The 17,394-nt window shown below is 42.6% G+C and overlaps 1 protein-coding gene across 1 annotated transcript in view; it reads right to left on the bottom strand.

Annotated features, from left to right (window-relative positions):
- LOC126426615 (uncharacterized) overlaps nt 1–17,394 on the bottom strand; it is a 79,706-nt gene that overhangs the window by 26,473 nt on the left and 35,839 nt on the right. The window contains exon 6 of the mRNA XM_050088505.1: nt 2,427–2,625. Coding sequence (XP_049944462.1) covers nt 2,427–2,625 — 199 coding nt within the window. The remainder of the gene's footprint in view (nt 1–2,426; nt 2,626–17,394) is intronic.

Genomic DNA, 17,394 nt, shown 5'->3' with positions numbered 1-17,394 from the left:
GCACACAATAGGTTAACTGCAAGACGTGAATGCCCACCAGGCACATAAATACAACAGAAGTTCAGACAGAGCGTGACGAACCAGGCTGGGATATTTTTAATTCCCCTCTTGTTTTACCATCTGCCTCCTTAAATTCGTTTTGTTACTTTTAACTATTTACTATTAGCATACGAGAATAGAATCTGCATTTTCGTATAAGAGAAAGGTTGGCCCTCAGTTTTAAAGAATATAACACCAGATCTAATTTTGCGCTTAATTTTATGTATGTAATTGATTTTCTAATTTATTTCAACTATTCCTAGTTACTATCTTCCATTATAGGGTGGAATCCGTAATTGTTTCAGAACTTAAATTGTATTGTTGACATACGGGGTGTTCAAAAAGTCTCTCCGCAGTGCCGTACGACTGTTAGCCACACGTGCCGTATGACTGTTTTCCTGCCTGGGTTTTTCAACGAAACAATAAATGCACAATGATACTGCAGTGGTATTTGTACCCATTCATATGAGAACTTGTGTTAACTGGAATACTGAATGGTTATTTTCAACAAGATGGTGCAACCGCGCATACAGCTCGCATTTCAATGTCACTGCTTGCTGATGTTTTTGGTGATCGCATAATTTCACAGGGACTTTGGCCTCCATGATCGCCAGACATAACACCACCTGACATTTTCTTCTGGGGTGCACCGAACGCAACTGTCTATAAAAACCGTCCAAAATCCATCAGTGAATTGAAAACTGCAATATCCACTTCCACCGCTTCTGTTACAGAAGAAATGTTACAGCTTGTCCTAGGCTAGGAGAAGTATTGTGTCAGAGAGAGAGAGCAAACGACTATCGATAGAGAGTGTGCGGGTTGTTGTGGTATCGTAGCCGGTTCATGGGTTGAGAAACGTTGCAAAGTTCGGCGTGAAAGATGGTGATACGCGGAGGAACAATTAATTACAGTGCGTCCACTGTGTTAATAGGACATCGTCCATTATTAAGTGAATAGTAAAACCTGAAAAGTATATCGAATGTTTGCGGTTTTTACATACTGTGGTACATGTGGCAATTAGCTGTGAACCAGACACCAGTGCTGTGTGGAGAGACTAACTGTTAGAATTGCGTGAAAGTGGAACAAACCAAAATGCTAAGTAACAGAACAGTGCTGTGATTTGATCAAGAAACATTTATTATGTCATGTAAACTGTCTTAAAGACGACGACGTAAATTGAACTGATATTTAACGGACTGTTATAGTGATAAACACGTGTGACTGTTTTCCTGTGGCAACTCGGTGAAAGAACTGTGTAAAGCATTGGCATTAACCGGCTATATATCGTAAATACTAAAGACATTGCATAATTCGGACCTACCCGCACCGCATGATTAATAAACTTTTAATAATAAAACGTTGCGCGCGTAACGACAATGCACACACTGGAACCATTATTATCGCGCCAGTGCTGCCAACTTACTCTACTACAACATAGAAGTGGACCACCGCCATAACTGGAATATTAATGAAACAGCAGGATCCATCATTATCTTCACGCCATGAACCAGGATTAACTTCACACATCGTACGTGCGGACCACTGCTGACATCATCGCACTGCCTGCAGCAACAGTTAAGACATTAAAAGAAAATTATTAGGCTCTCTCTCATTTCAAAATTAAAGACAATTGAAGTTAAATTATCTATTTTAAAAATACTGCCACAATATCAAGGTTCAATTTTGTTTAGTTCCAATAAATATTCTTTCCATTATTTTGTCTTGTTGACAGTGTTGAAAACTTGCCAAATTAAAGTTCAATTAACAATTTTCTTTCAAAATCCTTCTCAGACATTTTGCTCCTCATCGTAATTTTATTTTAATGTTTGTGTGTAACTTCTTTTGGAAGGAGTACATATTTTATTTTTTGTGCAGTAGAATTAGCTTCCACAAAATTACGTATTTTACCAGCTGGTGCTGTCCGCCATTATTTCTTGAAAACTGACCAATAGTACTTTTGCTCCTATTTTCTCATTGGCTGTCAGCTTCAAAAAAAAAAATTATGTATTTCGTGGGCATCTAGCAGATGCGTGATGTCTATGCAGGACCCTACAATAATTACTTTTGCAGGTTTACTGGAATTATTATTGACTTTAATTGTTAATTTGGCCCCGTTAAAGTGATTTATTGCACCTATATAATAATTGTACTGAATTGCCTAATTTATTTTTTTATTAAGTAAACAATGGCATACCATATTTAGATTAAAATTGACGTCTTATTGGCTCCACATAAGATTCTGCACGTTCTGACAAAGACTATGCCAAATTTTTTTTCGTCCATGACTAACAGGGGTAGTGAGATTCCTTGTATATGTCATGTTTTATTATTTAAAAAGGTGGTGTTTTTTTTCAGAAGTAGAGAACCAGTTTCTTTACAGCACTCACCAGTGGCAAGCCGGAGGCGGCCCCCTCTTCCGGCCCGGTAGCTCCCTCGCTGCTGGACGTCGCCAGCGGGAACCGCGTCTCCCAGTCGGTCTGCGACCCTCTGCAGCACCTGCAGCGTTGCACGGCCAGTTCGTGCAGTGCCGCCATCGCTTTCTGCTTTACGGTCTCCGCGTCGGGCGTTGTCGCGTAGAGCAATTTTCTAAAAAGGGGAGGATTGTGGTGACAGTGTGATCTCTACTGTTGCTGGAGGTCTAGGCTCGACTGGCAAAAGGCTATCGATTGCCGGTGTGAGGAAACCGTCAGCTACAGATAGTTCGATTAGTGATTACAGTTGCCATCAAAACTACTTTTATTGCTTTGCAAATATTCTAACAATGAAAAAGATCGATTATTGATAATGTAATATAAACGGACAGATAAAAAAATCTGCTCACCAAGCAGCTAGCAGGGGAAAACACACACACACACACACACACACACACACACACACACACAAAAGGATTTAACTTTTACAAGCTTTTGGAGCCACTCTCTCCTCGTTCTGGCAGAAGGAAAAACCGCTGCTGTCAAAAGCTTGTAAAAGTTAAACCCTTTTTTTATGATGTACAGAACTGATCAGGCCTAAGAAACTTTTGCTAAACTGTTTTGCTGGTGTCTAGGAAGATCAGGATGAATCAAACAAATAGGAATTTATTTTAAAAAATCAATAGTGAGTTACAAATTATTTTTTCACAATGAGAAGGAACGCCTCCTATCGCAGCTACACAGAATGGAGCTGTTTGTGTCAGGAGCCAATTGTGATGAAAATCCTCCATAGCCGGGTCATCTTCAAATCGATGCCCTCCTAGAGCTTCTTTAAGCGGTGCAGACAAGTGCTAACTGCAGATCCAGGCTGTAAGGAGAGCGACTGAGCTGAGATCGGTGCATTTCCTGTAGTTCGGAGACCACTGGAGTTGCATTATGTGGCAAATCAGCCGGACTCGGTCTTTAGCAGCAATACACATCCCCCCATCTCCTTCGACAGCTCGCAGTAGTACACATCACCAATTGTGCCTTGCTCGCACGAAAAATGAGTGAGAGAAATGCTTCGGCAGTCAGAAAAAAGAAGAAGAACAGTCAAAAAAAGCTTGCCAGCTGACAGTCAAAACTCTCCATTCATTGGGGTCCTCTCTCCTCTCCTCTCTCTATTGGCTTTGTTGCATTCGCGACTCTAGTGGTGGATCTATGTTTCATTGCAGGAAACTACTCGACTCAAAGTTTGAACCACTTTCTTTCGCAAACCTTGTTGTAAGCCCCTGACAGACCTCCAAAAGTCTGACCTCTTAATTTCCAGTCAAAAGACAAGGAATCCAACTGGAACACACTTTATGGAACCGTAGGAAATTTGTGATGATCACTTGACAGCCCCTGTAACTTATTCCACCCTCTTCTGCAATTTCTGATAACGTCAACTGTCAATCGCCTTTGAGAATGTCTCAGTGTACCAGAAGCCAATACCCAAAAATGTCGGCACCAGTGACAAAGGCACACCCGACATCAGAGCCAGTCTGAGAGCCATCACAAAGGTACTATCACAAAGTTCCGTGCGAAGGTCGTGAAACTGAAGGCAATAGAGTGAGGCTGGAGTAGTGTCCTTAGAAAGCAAACGAAGGCCGAGGCGAACACGGGCCGCCGCACGAAGCTAAGGTGCAGAAGGATTCACACCCACTGGGAAAGTTACAGAAAGCTGTGACCTCCCCTTCTCTCTTTGCTCCGTTTCTTTCGCTGATCTTTCCTCTTCTTTCTTCCTTCTTCGTACCGCGGCTGTATCTCACGGTTTTCGATGCAGAAATGTAGTGAGAAGGGCACACGTGTGTGGTGGCTCACGACATCGTAGTGCTGTGAGGGAGCGTCACTCGTGCCTCTGGTTTGACAAGACTGACGACTGAAGTACGAACATTTCTCAAAAGAAAAAAAAAACAGGTATGTGCTCTCTTTTCTTTTAAAATAGTAGCATAGCTAGTACTATATATTGTTCTACTAAACTGAATGAGTGCGACACCATTGATGAAGTTTCAATCTGGAAAGAAGTTTATTAATACCAATTAGTTGAAATTAAAAAAAAAAAAAAAAAAAAAAAAAAAAAAAATTTAAAAAAAAAAATCTCATCGAATCCAGAAGTCACTCACAGTTAGAGTTATTACTTTCTGATGTGTGTGTAGTGGTCGTTAATACTTGAAAGATCATTTCAGTAATCCTATCACTGCCCGTCTATGAGTTGCCAAGCAACATATCAACAGGCTGACTATGCAATGATTAATATTTGTCGTATCCCGACAGTAAATCGCGTCTCGCTCGTTTTAAGCATTGAGACGATTACAATGCAACTCGTGTAAGTCTTTGATAGTTATTATCAAGCTAATGTCCATAAATTGCAGTTAATGTCACTGAATCTCATGTGCGATGATAATGCCCGATATCCAGCTGCGTATCTCGAACTCCGTGCCGATATTTGAGAAATCACGCGCGATTTGTTTGCGCCAAAGTTGGGCCGTGGTTCCCTAGAAGAATTTTCAGGCCAACTCCAGGTTGTGAATTAACAATTTTTATGCCTATTCATGAATGTGACAGAAGATCCACACTCAACGACTACTCGGTCGCGCACTCTAGTAATACGGAAATTTTTTCCTTACAAAGAGAAAACATATCATGCTTAATGCAACAAGGTGACTTGGTATCTCAAAACATATTTATGTCAATCTCATTAAAACTCATTATCTATTAAATGTTGTACATAATTAAATTATTTACTCTGCAAATAATCAACAAAATTTAGTAATGAATTATGTATTTAAAAAAAATCTCAAGTTGATATGACGTCACGGGTCACTACTAGTTTTGATTCCCCCACACTCACGTGGCGCAAAGTAGATCCGACTATATAGGGCATACGCGTGTAGTGTTACATAGCGTTAAGTTAATGCGCCGGAGCAAGAGCCGAAACCAAACTCCAGGAGGTAACGGAGAAGAGGGACGCGTCCCATACTGGTGATCAAAGGAGTCATCAAAGAAGGAGGCATAGAATGGGTGGCCACGCACGGCAGACAAACGGCACGCATAGCTGCTGAGGAGAGAGTCACGGAGGTAGGACAGCGGTAGATCGGCAGCTTCTGCATACAGACTCTCGACCGGGCTGGTGTGAAAGGCACCTGTGGCCAAACGGATACCACGGTGGTGGATAGTACCGAGACGGCGTAAGAGGAACGGACGTGCAGATGCAGATGCAGTTTCAAAAGGACAAGGGATCGGTGTAAATGGTGGAGGGTGGTTCTAGATCCACATCCATACTCCGCAAGCCACCTGACAGTGTGTGGCGGAGGGTACCTCGAGTACCTCTATCGGTTCTCTCTTCTATTCCAATCTCATATTGTTCCCGGAAAGAAAGATCGTCGGTATGCCTCCGTGTGGGCTCTAATCTCTCTGATTTTATCCTCACGGTGTCTTCGCGAGATATACGTAGGAGGGAGCAATATACAGCTCGACTCCTCGGTGAAGGTATGTTCTCGAAACTTCGACAAATGCCTGTACCGAGCTACTGAGCGTCTCTCCTGCAGAGTCTTCCACTGGAGTTTATCTACCATCTCCGTAACGCTTTCGTGATTACTAAATGATCCTGTAACGAAGCGCGCTGCTCTCCGCCAGATCTTGTCTATCTCTTCTATCGACCCTATCTGTAATGTATCCCACACCGGTGAGCAGTATTCGAGCAGTGGGCGAACAAGCGTACTGTAACCTACTTCCTTTGTTTTCGGACTGTATTTCCTTAGGATTCTTCCAATGAATCTCAGTCTGGCATCTGCTTTACCGACGATTAATTTTATATGCTCATTCCAGTTCAAATCACTCCTAATGGCTACTCCCACATAAGTTATGGAATTAACTGTTTCGAGTTGCTGACCTGCTATATTGTAGCTAAATGATAAAGGATATTTCTTTCTACGTATTCGCAGCACATTACACTTGTCTACATTGAGATTCAATTGCTATTCCGTGCACCATGCGTCAATTCGTTGCAGATCCTCCTGCATTTCAGTACAATTTTCCACTGTTACAACCTCTCAATATACTGCAGCATCATCCGAAAAAAGCCTCAGTGAACTTCCGATGTCATCCACAAGGTCATTTATGTATACTGTGAATAGTAACAGTCCTACGACACTCCCCTGAAGCACACCTGAAATCACTCTTACTTCGGAAGACTTCGATCTGCAAGAAGGTCCATCGAGGACATGCAGGACATCAAATGACTGCATATAGCGGGCTGCCATGTAAGGCCGAGAGAGATTCTTATTGGGCACGAGCCCGAGGATGTTGTGGTATCAACGAACTGAAGAGCAATAGGCCCAAATTGTAAAGATGGTGGTAGAAACAAATTGCGGAACCAGAAATTCGTACAGACGGTTTTGTCAGTGGAAAAACGAAAGCCAGTGTCGATGCTCCACGAGTGAAGACGATCGAGACATCGCTGAAAACGCCGCTGGATGAGACAGGTCTGTGGAGAACTGCAACAGGTGGCAAAATCGTCAACGAAAAGGGAGCTGGAGATGGCCAGCTAGATACAGGCCACTATAAAGTTAATGGTGGCAGCAAAGAGGACAACAGCGAGGACAGAAGCCTGATGTACACCGTTTTCCTCGATAAAGGAGCCTGACGAAGCAGAACCCTCGTGTACCTCGAAAACCCGACCCGATCCTTTAAAAATTCCTCAAGGAAACGGGGCAGGCGGCCACAGAAGCCCCACGTGTAGAGAGTACGGAGGATAGCAGTCCTCCAGCAGGTGTCGCAGCCTTTCTCCAAATAAAAAAACACGGCCACAGTCCGGGGTCTCCACTGAAAACCATTCACGGCAAATGTGGACAGAGTGACGAGATTGTCGACTGCAGCACAGCACGTTAGAAATCCCCACTGTGCACTGTGTAATGGTACTTGAATTACGTAACCGTTACGGCACCTCACCTCGACCTCTCGATACCAGCAATATTCTACTGTGTTTCTGTAAAGCAGTTAACATATTTCTGTGACAACATTCAGATTTGATTTCATTAATGTAGAGGTACTTCGATACATCGATATGTATATATTGCAATGATATTATTCTTATGTGTATTCTTTCTTTGGTCACTATGATCATTGACATACTTGTAACTCTGATTTTTGGGCACGTAAGCTGTTATTGGGCAGTCGAGGTTTGGTCGTCATGTTAAAAAGACGCAAATCGTAGTCAGTTTATGAAATGTGAACTTTAACAGTGAGGAAGATATTTTCAAGTATGTTTTATATTGTGAAGTGATGTTTTGGAACGAGTTACGTGATATTGCAACAAAAGTAATAAAAAAGGAGTGCAACTTAAATTCAGAGTGCTGATTGCTTTTTTACATCACCATTGTCCTAACTTGCAAAAGTTTAATCTTCAAGATGGTTTATGAAACACATCTATAAAACTTTTGAATATCGCAGAGTAACACCTAGCCCTCTCTGCATCCGAGCTCGGAATCATCACTACCTAGATTTTCGACGACTGAGCCACGAGTTCACAACGAGACCAGCGTGGGAAACACGAAAAGATGAGCGCCTAGTCTATCCATTATTTCAAGAAATGACTTTATTAACTGTGCTCTAATGACACCTGCCACATAATATAACTTTGTTGTTGGCCGAAAATTCAATATTTAGCAGCGTGAGCAACACTACAATCATAATTAACTTTTGACCTTTACTGTGGTAGGGTTGTTAGAAGTTGAGCCACCGTACCAGCTGGGCACGAATCATACGTTCCATCACCTTGCAAACACAGCTGGTGAGAGAGATGGGGCGGTAGTTAGACGGAAGGTGCTGTCCTTACCGGGCTAAGGTACTGAATGTGAACAGCGTCTGCCCCTGGGTGCAAAGGGTGACATTCTGTTGTCATTTATCACGAGCACACAAATGCTGGCTTATTTATTTGTGAACCAACTATTACTCATACGAGGGTAAGTCAATTATTACCCGCAATTCAGTTTCATTTTTGTTTATTTTGGTAGTACTGTCGTTTCATGTTGATGACGCATGCTTCATTTATTTGTTGTTATAACTTTGAAATTTTTAACCAGCTAGATTAATTTCGTTATCACTGTTGTACAGTTAATCGTGGCTGCTCTGCTGTATATTTGCACCAAAGAAGAGCAACGTTCAGTGATCCACCTTTACCAGTCGGAAGGCATATCAGGGGCCGAAACTCATCGAAGACTTTCAGTACAGTAAGGGGACAGTGTTTTGCCACAACGGAGTGTCTACAAATGGACTGAAAAATTCCGAAATGCTCGCACGAGTGTTACGCACGATGAAGGAGCCGGACGAACGTTTACCACCACAAATGAAGAAACCATTGAGCGTTCACGTGAAATGATTCTCTTAGACAGATGATGAACTATTCACCAAGTAGCACATCGTCGACAAATTAGTCACGGTCCTGCCTATGAAATCATCTACAACAGACTTGGGTTTCATAAAGTTTGTGCAATATGGGTCCCAAAACAACTGAGACAGTTGCATAAACAAACACGCTTGGACCTCTGCAAAAAACATTTGCACTGCTATGGTAATGAAGGGGTCAACTTCTTAGACAGGGTCATTACTGGTCATGAAACATGAATCCACCATTACGAGCCAAAGAGTAAACAGCAGAGTATGGGATGAAAACACCCAAATTTGCAGTGCAAGAAAAAGTACAAGACCCTACTGTCCGCAGGAAAACTGATGCTTACAGTTTTTCGGGACGCACGAGGTCCAGTTCTGGAACATTACGGGGAAAGGGGCACAACAGTAAACAGTGTACGTTGCAGTGAGATGCTTACTGCCAGGCTGAAGCCTGCAATTCGAGGCAAACGCCCAGGATTGCTGTCAGAAGGTGTTGTGTTGTTGCACGACAATGCCCGTCCGCATACTGCTGCCCACACTGCTAAAACACTCCAGAAACTCAAATTTGAAGTGCTGGATCATCCTCCGTATAGTCCCGATCTTGCTCCCTTCTGACTGTCACTTGTTTGGTCCACTCAAACAGGCATTAAGGGGCCGTCGATTCGCCTCGGACGAAGCAGCGAAAGAAGCGGCGCATTCCTGGCTCGCAGCTCAACCGAGAACCTTCTTTTATGAGGGCATCAGGGAGCTTGTGCAACGACAGACCGAGTGCGTTGAAATGCAAGGAGACTATATCGAAAAATGATGTAACTACTTTGTGGATAATAATTGACTTACCCTTGTATTTATTGTAAATGATCTGATGGTAACCAAATGTTCATGACATTTCTTTATTTAAATATTGTTGTAATACATTAGTTTAGTCTAGAAAGCAGTCAGCCCAAATCAAATCAAATCACACCTACAGAGTGTGGCGAAATAAATAAAAAACATTTTACATTTTAAATTCCACGTCATTGTTGATTTAATCAGAGTTCTCACCTTAGACGTAGAATTAGTCCTTCTGCCACAATATTAATTCATTAGTCGCCATCGATGTTCTTCTCTTTGCTGACCGTGTGTACCATCATGAGTCGGCATCGGTTCACTTCACGAAGACGGTGGAAACCAAGGAATACTATGCTACGTCGCTATAAATAATTTTCGTAACACTTCGATACTTTTCACTATTTTTTTATTCACAACACAATAAGACTTGCTGTGCTCGTCGCACAAACCATAATTACCAACCATATGGCTGCCTTCCCGCACAGTCCAAAAATCACGTCCATCCTCCACAAGGCAACAATCGAAAGTGTCCCTTAGCTCCTTGTAGTATCAAACAAAAGAGAATCCAATGTGAACTTTACAAAGATTATAATATACATGCCTCTCAATTTATCTTTGGCGCAGCTTTTAAGATATTGTATGTCTCTGCATAGGAATGTGTCATTACAAGAGCTTAAGGGCGATATACTTTTCATGGGGATGGCCTTCAGTCAATGGAAAAGCAAAGCGTAGCAGAACAGTACAGGAGTCAAGTGGAGATTGGGACTTTTGCAGTGAAGAGCTCAAAGCGGTAATTGTTGACACTTTGTGGCAAGCTCTGGAAGAAGGCACAGCTGCCCAGAGTAACATGCACAGTTCAAGCATTTTGAGGGGGCGAACAGCCGCTACAGTACCATAACCTTTGAAGGGACCTTATATTTTGAGATGCCTGAAAGTGCTTCACAGTAGGGTTCTAACTTCTGCTACTTGATTTACAGAACGGAGAATAGACACAGTAGGAGTTACTGTTCTTCATTTCACAAGTGTTAATTTGTGAATCATTATGTGGAACTCTGAACTATTTTAAGCTGGGGAATACGAGGAGGGACCCAAAAGAAACCGGATTGTTGTCATAAAAAATTTATTGATGAACCTGTTTACAAAATTACTTCAGTCACCTTCAAAATACTCTCCATTAGATGCGATGCACTTGTCAAGTCTCTTTTCCCACTGTTGGAAGCATGTTTGGAACTCTTCAGGTTTGATATTGTCCAGTGCCCTTTGCGAAGCTGTTTTTACCGCCTTTTTACCGCCTCCACATCGTCATAACGCTCCCCATTTAGCGTTTTTTTTCATTTGTGGAAACAGGAAAAAGTCGCACGGGGCTAGGTCCGGCGAATACGGAGCGTGGGGAACGACAGACCACCTCTGAGATGCCGAATAGTGGGTCACTCGTAAGGCCGTGTGTGCTGGAGCGTTGTCGTGGTGCAGAAACCAGTCACCTGGTCGCCAAAGTTCCGGGCGTTTCCTCCTCACATCCTCTCGCAGACGCCTTAAAAGCGCTGGTTAACAGTCTGGCCAGGGGGTACGAATTCCCGATGCACAATTCCACGAACATCAAAAGAGACCATGATCGTTGTCTTCACATTGGACCTCACTCGCCTCGCTTTTTTTGGTCTGGGAGAGTTGGGACTCCTCCACTGGCTTGACGCTTGCTCGGTTTCTGGGTCATATCCGTAACACCAACTCTCATCCCCTGTAATGACTTTGTTCAAGAAGTTTGGATCACGTGCAGTCTTATGTTTTCAAGTCCTGACATACATTCATGCGGATGGTTTTTTGCTCCTGTGTGAAGAGGCGCGGAACAAATTTAGTAGCAACACGTCTCGTGTGTAAATCCTCACTCAGAATCCGCTGGCACGAGCTCCAACTGATTGATTCCTGTCTCTGCTGAAATTTGGTCGATCGTTTGGTGACAATCCTCGTCGATCTTCTGGCGGACCTTTTCAGTGTTCTCCTCATTTTGCGATGTCGAAGGGCGACCAGAACGAGCTCGGTCTTCAACACACATCTCACCACATTTAAAGCGCCCAAACCGCTCGAAAACCTGTGTACGACACATAGCGTCCTCCTGGAAAGCTTCATGAAGCATTTGGTGCGTCTCCGTTGCAGTTTCTTTTAAGCGGGAGACAAAATTTCACACACACTCTTTGTTCTTTTAAAGTTGCCATAACGACTTCGCAAAAGTAACCTGCCAACAGTCAGAGAGAAACACAATACCACACTTGCACGTTGAGCTCTACACTGACGCCGTCTGCACAGCTGTTTCATAAAGGTCTCTACTAACACCATATATATATAAATGACCTAGTAGATAGTGTCGGAAGTTCCATGCGGCTTTTCGCGGATGATGCTGTAGTATACAGAGAAGTTGCAGCATTAGAAAATTGCAGCGAAATGCAGGAAGATCTGCAGCGGATAGGCACTTGGTGCAGGGAGTGGCAACTGACTCTTAACGTAGACAAATGTAATGTATTGCGAATACGTAGAAAGAAGGATCCTTTATTGTACGATTATATGATAGCGGAACAAACACTGGTAGCAGTTACTTCTGTAAAATATGTGGGAGTATGCGTGCGGAACGATTTGAAGTGGAATGATCATATAAAATTAATTGTTGGTAAGGCGGGTACCAGGTTGAGATTCATTGGGAGAGTGCTTAGAAAATGTAGTCCATCAACAATGGAGGTGGCTTACAAAACACTCGTTCGACCTATACTTGAGTATTGCTCATCAGTGTGGGATCCGTACCAGATCGGGTTGACGGAGGAGATAGAGAAGATCCAAAGAAGAGCGGCGCGTTTCGTCACAGGGTTATTTGGTAAGCGTGACAGCATTACGGAGATGTTTAATAAACTCAAGTGGCAGACTCTGCAAGAGAGGCGCTCTGCATCGCGGTGTAGCTTGCTCGCCAGGTTTAGAGAGGGTGCGTTTCTGGATGAGGTATCGAATATATTGCTTCCCCCTACTTATACCTCCCGAGGAGATCACGAATGTAAAATTAGAGAGATTAGAGCGCGCACGGAGGCTTTCAGACAGTCGTTCTTCCCGCGAACCATACGCGACTGGAACAGGAAATGGAGGTAATGACAGTGGCACGTAAAGTGCCCTCCGCCACACACTGTTGGGTGGCTTGCGGAGTATCAATGTAGAATGTGGATGTAGATGTAGACATCTAGCGTGAGAACCCTGCACTACGTCTACGAGTGGCAGCACCCTCGGAGTCCGGTTTCTTTTGGGTCCCCCCTCGTATTTCCTGCACTTGATTATGAAATGGACTTAGTTTTTGCATATCTTTAATTACAATTTGGTTTGGGGATTTTGCTAACATTCTCAACGTGACTTTACTGCATGTCATAACGGTATTTTCTGCCTGTATTTTAATTGAATAGCATAGGATCACTGCCCGTTTATTTGCTATGTCCTCTCTCGAATAAACATTATTCAACACGATTCACTGCTGTTTACATCAGTTACAGATGTTCGAATAGAACCCTTGTTATTAAATCATCTGTATAACTTTTGCTTTGTATTTCTGTGCATTTCATTAACTCACAATGCACAGACTATTTCACTGCAGGATCACAGCTACAGGTTATTATTTGCAGAAAATTTCCTGTGGGGCGTGAAAACAGACGTGCGCAGCTCAACCCTACAAGATTATTGAGATATTCTTTTTAAACAGAGCCATGCATAGCCCCAGTACCTAAGGTACAAGCAATATTAGGCAAAGTCCACATCTACAACTACATCCACACAGATACTCCACAAGCCACTGTAAGGTGCATGCCGGAGGGCACCCTTTCATTTCCTCTCCTGTTCCATTCGCAAATAGACGGGGGGAAAAAAGACTGTCTGTACGCCTCCATATGAGCCCTAATTTCTCGTATCTCATCTTCGTGGACCTTACGTGCAATGTATGTAGGCAGCAGTAGAATTGTTCAGAGGTCGGCTTCAAATGTCGCTTCTCTAAATTTTCTCAATAGTGTTTCCCCGAAGAGAATGTCACCTTCCCTCCAGGGATTCCCCATTTGAGTTCCCAAAGCATCTTTGTAGCACTTATGTTTCGTTTGAACCTACCAGTAACAAATCTAGCACCCCTCCTCTGAGTTGCTTTGACGTCTTCCTTCAATCCGACCTCATACAGATACCAAACACTCGATCAGTATTCAGGAACAGGTCGCACCAATGTCCTGTCTGTTGGCTCCTTTGCAGGTGAACCACTTTTTGCTAAAATTCTCTTAATAAACCGAAGTCAACCACTCACCTCCCCTATCACAGTTTTCACATGCTCGTTCCACCTCATACCACTTTGCAATGTTATGCCCAGATATTGAGAAGACTCGACCCTGTCAAGCTGGACACCAGTAACACTGTATCAGAACATCGCAGGTTTGTTCTTCCTACCCATTTGCATTAACTTACATTTTTCCACATTTAGGGCTAGCTGCCATTCATCACACCTACTGGAAATTCTGTATAAGTCATCTACATCTACATTCATACTCCGCAAGCCACCTGACGGTGTGTGGCGGAGGGTACCCTGAGTACCTCTTTCGGTTCTCCATTCTATTCCAGTCTCGTATTGTTCGTGGAAAGAAAGATTGTCGGTATGCCTCTGTTTGAACTCTAACCTCTCTGATTTTATCCTCATGGTCTCTTTGTGAGATATACGTAGAATGGAGCAATATACTGCTTGACTCCTCGATGAAGGTATGTTCTTGAACCTACAACAAAAGCTCGTACCGAGCTACTGAGCATCTCTTTTGCAGAGTCTTCCAGTGGAAGTGTATCTACCATCTCCATAATGCTTTCGTGATTACTAAATGATCCCGTAAAGAAGCACGCTGCTCTCCGTTGGATCTTCTCTATCAACGCTATCTGGTACGGATCCCACACCGGTGAGCAGTATTCGAGCAGTGGACGAACAAGCGTACTGTAACCTACTTCCTTTGTTTTCGGATTGCATTTCCTTAGGCTTGTTCTATTGAATCTCAGTCTGGCATCTGCTTTACCGATGATTAATTTTATGTGGTCATTCCATTTCAAATCACTCCCAGTGACTGCTCCCAGATAAATTATGGAATTAACTCCTTCCAGTCACTGACCTGTTATATTGTAGCTAAATGATAAGGGATCTTTCTTTCTATGTATTCGCAGCACATTACACTTGTCTACATTGAGATTCAATTCCCACACCCTGCACCATGCGTCAATTCGCTGCAGATCCTCCTGCATTTCAGTACAATTTTCCATTGTTACAACCTCTCGATATACCACAGCATCATCCGCAAAAAGCCTCAGTGAACTTCCGATGCCATCCACAAGGTCATTTATGTATATTGTGAATAGCAACAGTCCTACGACACTCCCCTGCGGCACACCTGAAATCACTCTTACTTCGGAAGACTTCTCTTCATTGGGAATGACATGCTGCGTTCTGTTTTCTAGGAACTCTTCAATCCAATCACACAATTGGTTTGATAGTCCATATGCTCTTACTTTGTTCATCAAACAACTGTGGGGAACTATATCGAACGCCTTGTGGAAGTCGAGAAACACGGCATCTACCTGTGAACCCCCGTCTATGGCCCTCCGAGTCTCGTGGAGGAATAGCGCGAGCTGGGTTTCACACGATCGTCTTTTTCGAAACCCGTGCTGATTCCTACAGACTAGATTTCTAGTCTCCAAAAAAGTCATTATACTCGAACATAATACGTGTTCCAAAGTTCTACAACTGATCGACGTTAGAGATGTAGGTCTATAGTTCTGCACATCTGTTCGACACCCCTTCTTGAAAACTTGTGTATTCCTACAGTCACTCAACTTCACCACCTTACCGTACACCACGGAATCATCAGCAAACAATCACAGATTGCTGTCTTCCCTGTCCGCCAAATCATTTATGTATACAGAGCACAATAGCAGTCCTATCACACTTCCCTGGGGCAAATGGTTTGCTCATAAGGGGTGTGCTGTTTGGGAAAAGCAACTACTAAGCAGAAACCGTTAGGTACCATCGCAAAATGTGGAAAAATGTAAAATAAGGGAAACTTTTTAAGCAATGAAGGATACATGTGGGATCCCCGTTTCATTTTCGTAGTTTGTGTGTTATACGAGGCATCAAAATACTCGTCAGGAACTTGTTTATTTCCAATAAAGAGTATCTGAATTGCATACTAGGTAACTGGGACTGGTAACTGATTGGAAAGGTGGTTTTATCCATCATAATGAATGTTTTTGGAAAGCCTGCAACTGTGTCAGACATTATTTAAATAACACATCAGTTAACCATTTTTCATGCTTAGCACAACACGGTTTGAGAAATTACTCTCGTTGTCAAGCACAATTGTTTGTACAAGTATTTTGTGGGACATTTGGACACGTGTTTTTCTGCGTCTCTTCCACTGTAGTCACCTGTTTGAAGTTTTAAGGTACTATGCCTCCAAATTATGCAGAAAACTACACATGTGCTACACATCACTCAAATTGTTTGATTGTGAAACATCACAAAAAATTATTACATAAATAATTGCACTTCACAACATGAATAAAGTCTCGAACGAGTCTGGCCGAGCATGGGGGGGGGGGGGGGGGAGGGGGGGGGGAAATCTGTGGTGCAGTGTTTCATTGTTTAAACCAGAAACATTTGAGCAACTCAAAGTGAGGAAAGGTGTCAACCACAGTGATATGCTAACCAGTGCTACGTCTACATCGCGATATCTACATCTACATCCTCATGCAATCATAAAAGCTATTATTGAGGTCAATACCTTTGGAAAATCACTAAAGTCATATTTACAGCATCACTTCTTTCACTCCATTGAAGAACATTTAAATTTATGAAGTGTGTCATATAAATACTTATGAGTAGTGTATTATTGTAACCTTAAATAAGTATGCCTAGAAATGACTCCGAGCTGTATATTTGTAACTTGACTTGTCCGATGCCTTATGCATAAGCTGCTTTGTAGACAAAGGGATCAATAAATACTATTACTATTACTACTACTACTACTACTACTACTACTACTACTGCTACTACAACAAAACACATGAAATGTGTTCCAGGTATCCTGACGCTCACGAATCTGTGCAAGTGCAGTAGAGACAGTTTTAAAACTGTTGTGAACTGGTCACGATACCTTAATTTGAAGGAACCTTGTTGTCCCCATCGGTCACAACACTGAGAAGGCAGGGGTAGGATATAAAGCACAAACTGTCTCGACTTTTACCAAATCGGATCTGTCGAGCAGATCGCTCAGTATTGAGAAACTTAATTGTGTAATGTCTGTAAACAGTACCTGAAGGCTGGCACCATGGCAGTGTAATTTTGTGTCAATTACATCTGTTTTTTATCCACGAACATTGTCCTATAAAGCGTAAATTGCAGGTATGTTATACATATGTTAACGCAAAATCGGGTGCAAACTAATGTTGTGGACATAGGAAATTTGAGGGAGGGGGGATGAAAAATGTCGTAAACAGTGGGAAAATATACGCTGCACATTCTAATGGATCTGGGAGATGTGTTATTTTCCACTGGATTTGTCTGTACCAAATCTAATGAGGGAGGTTGTAAATGTTTTCTTATATTTTTTTGAATTGTAATTTGCCTTATTTTATGCTAATTTGCTTATATACTTGAGAGTGACAGCATATTGAT

The sequence above is a fragment of the Schistocerca serialis genome, chromosome 11, assembly GCF_023864345.2.
Source record: "Schistocerca serialis cubense isolate TAMUIC-IGC-003099 chromosome 11, iqSchSeri2.2, whole genome shotgun sequence".
NCBI lineage: Eukaryota > Metazoa > Arthropoda > Insecta > Orthoptera > Acrididae > Schistocerca > Schistocerca serialis.
Note: the sequence above shows the minus strand (reverse complement) of the source record. Positions and strands in the feature narration are given on the sequence as shown.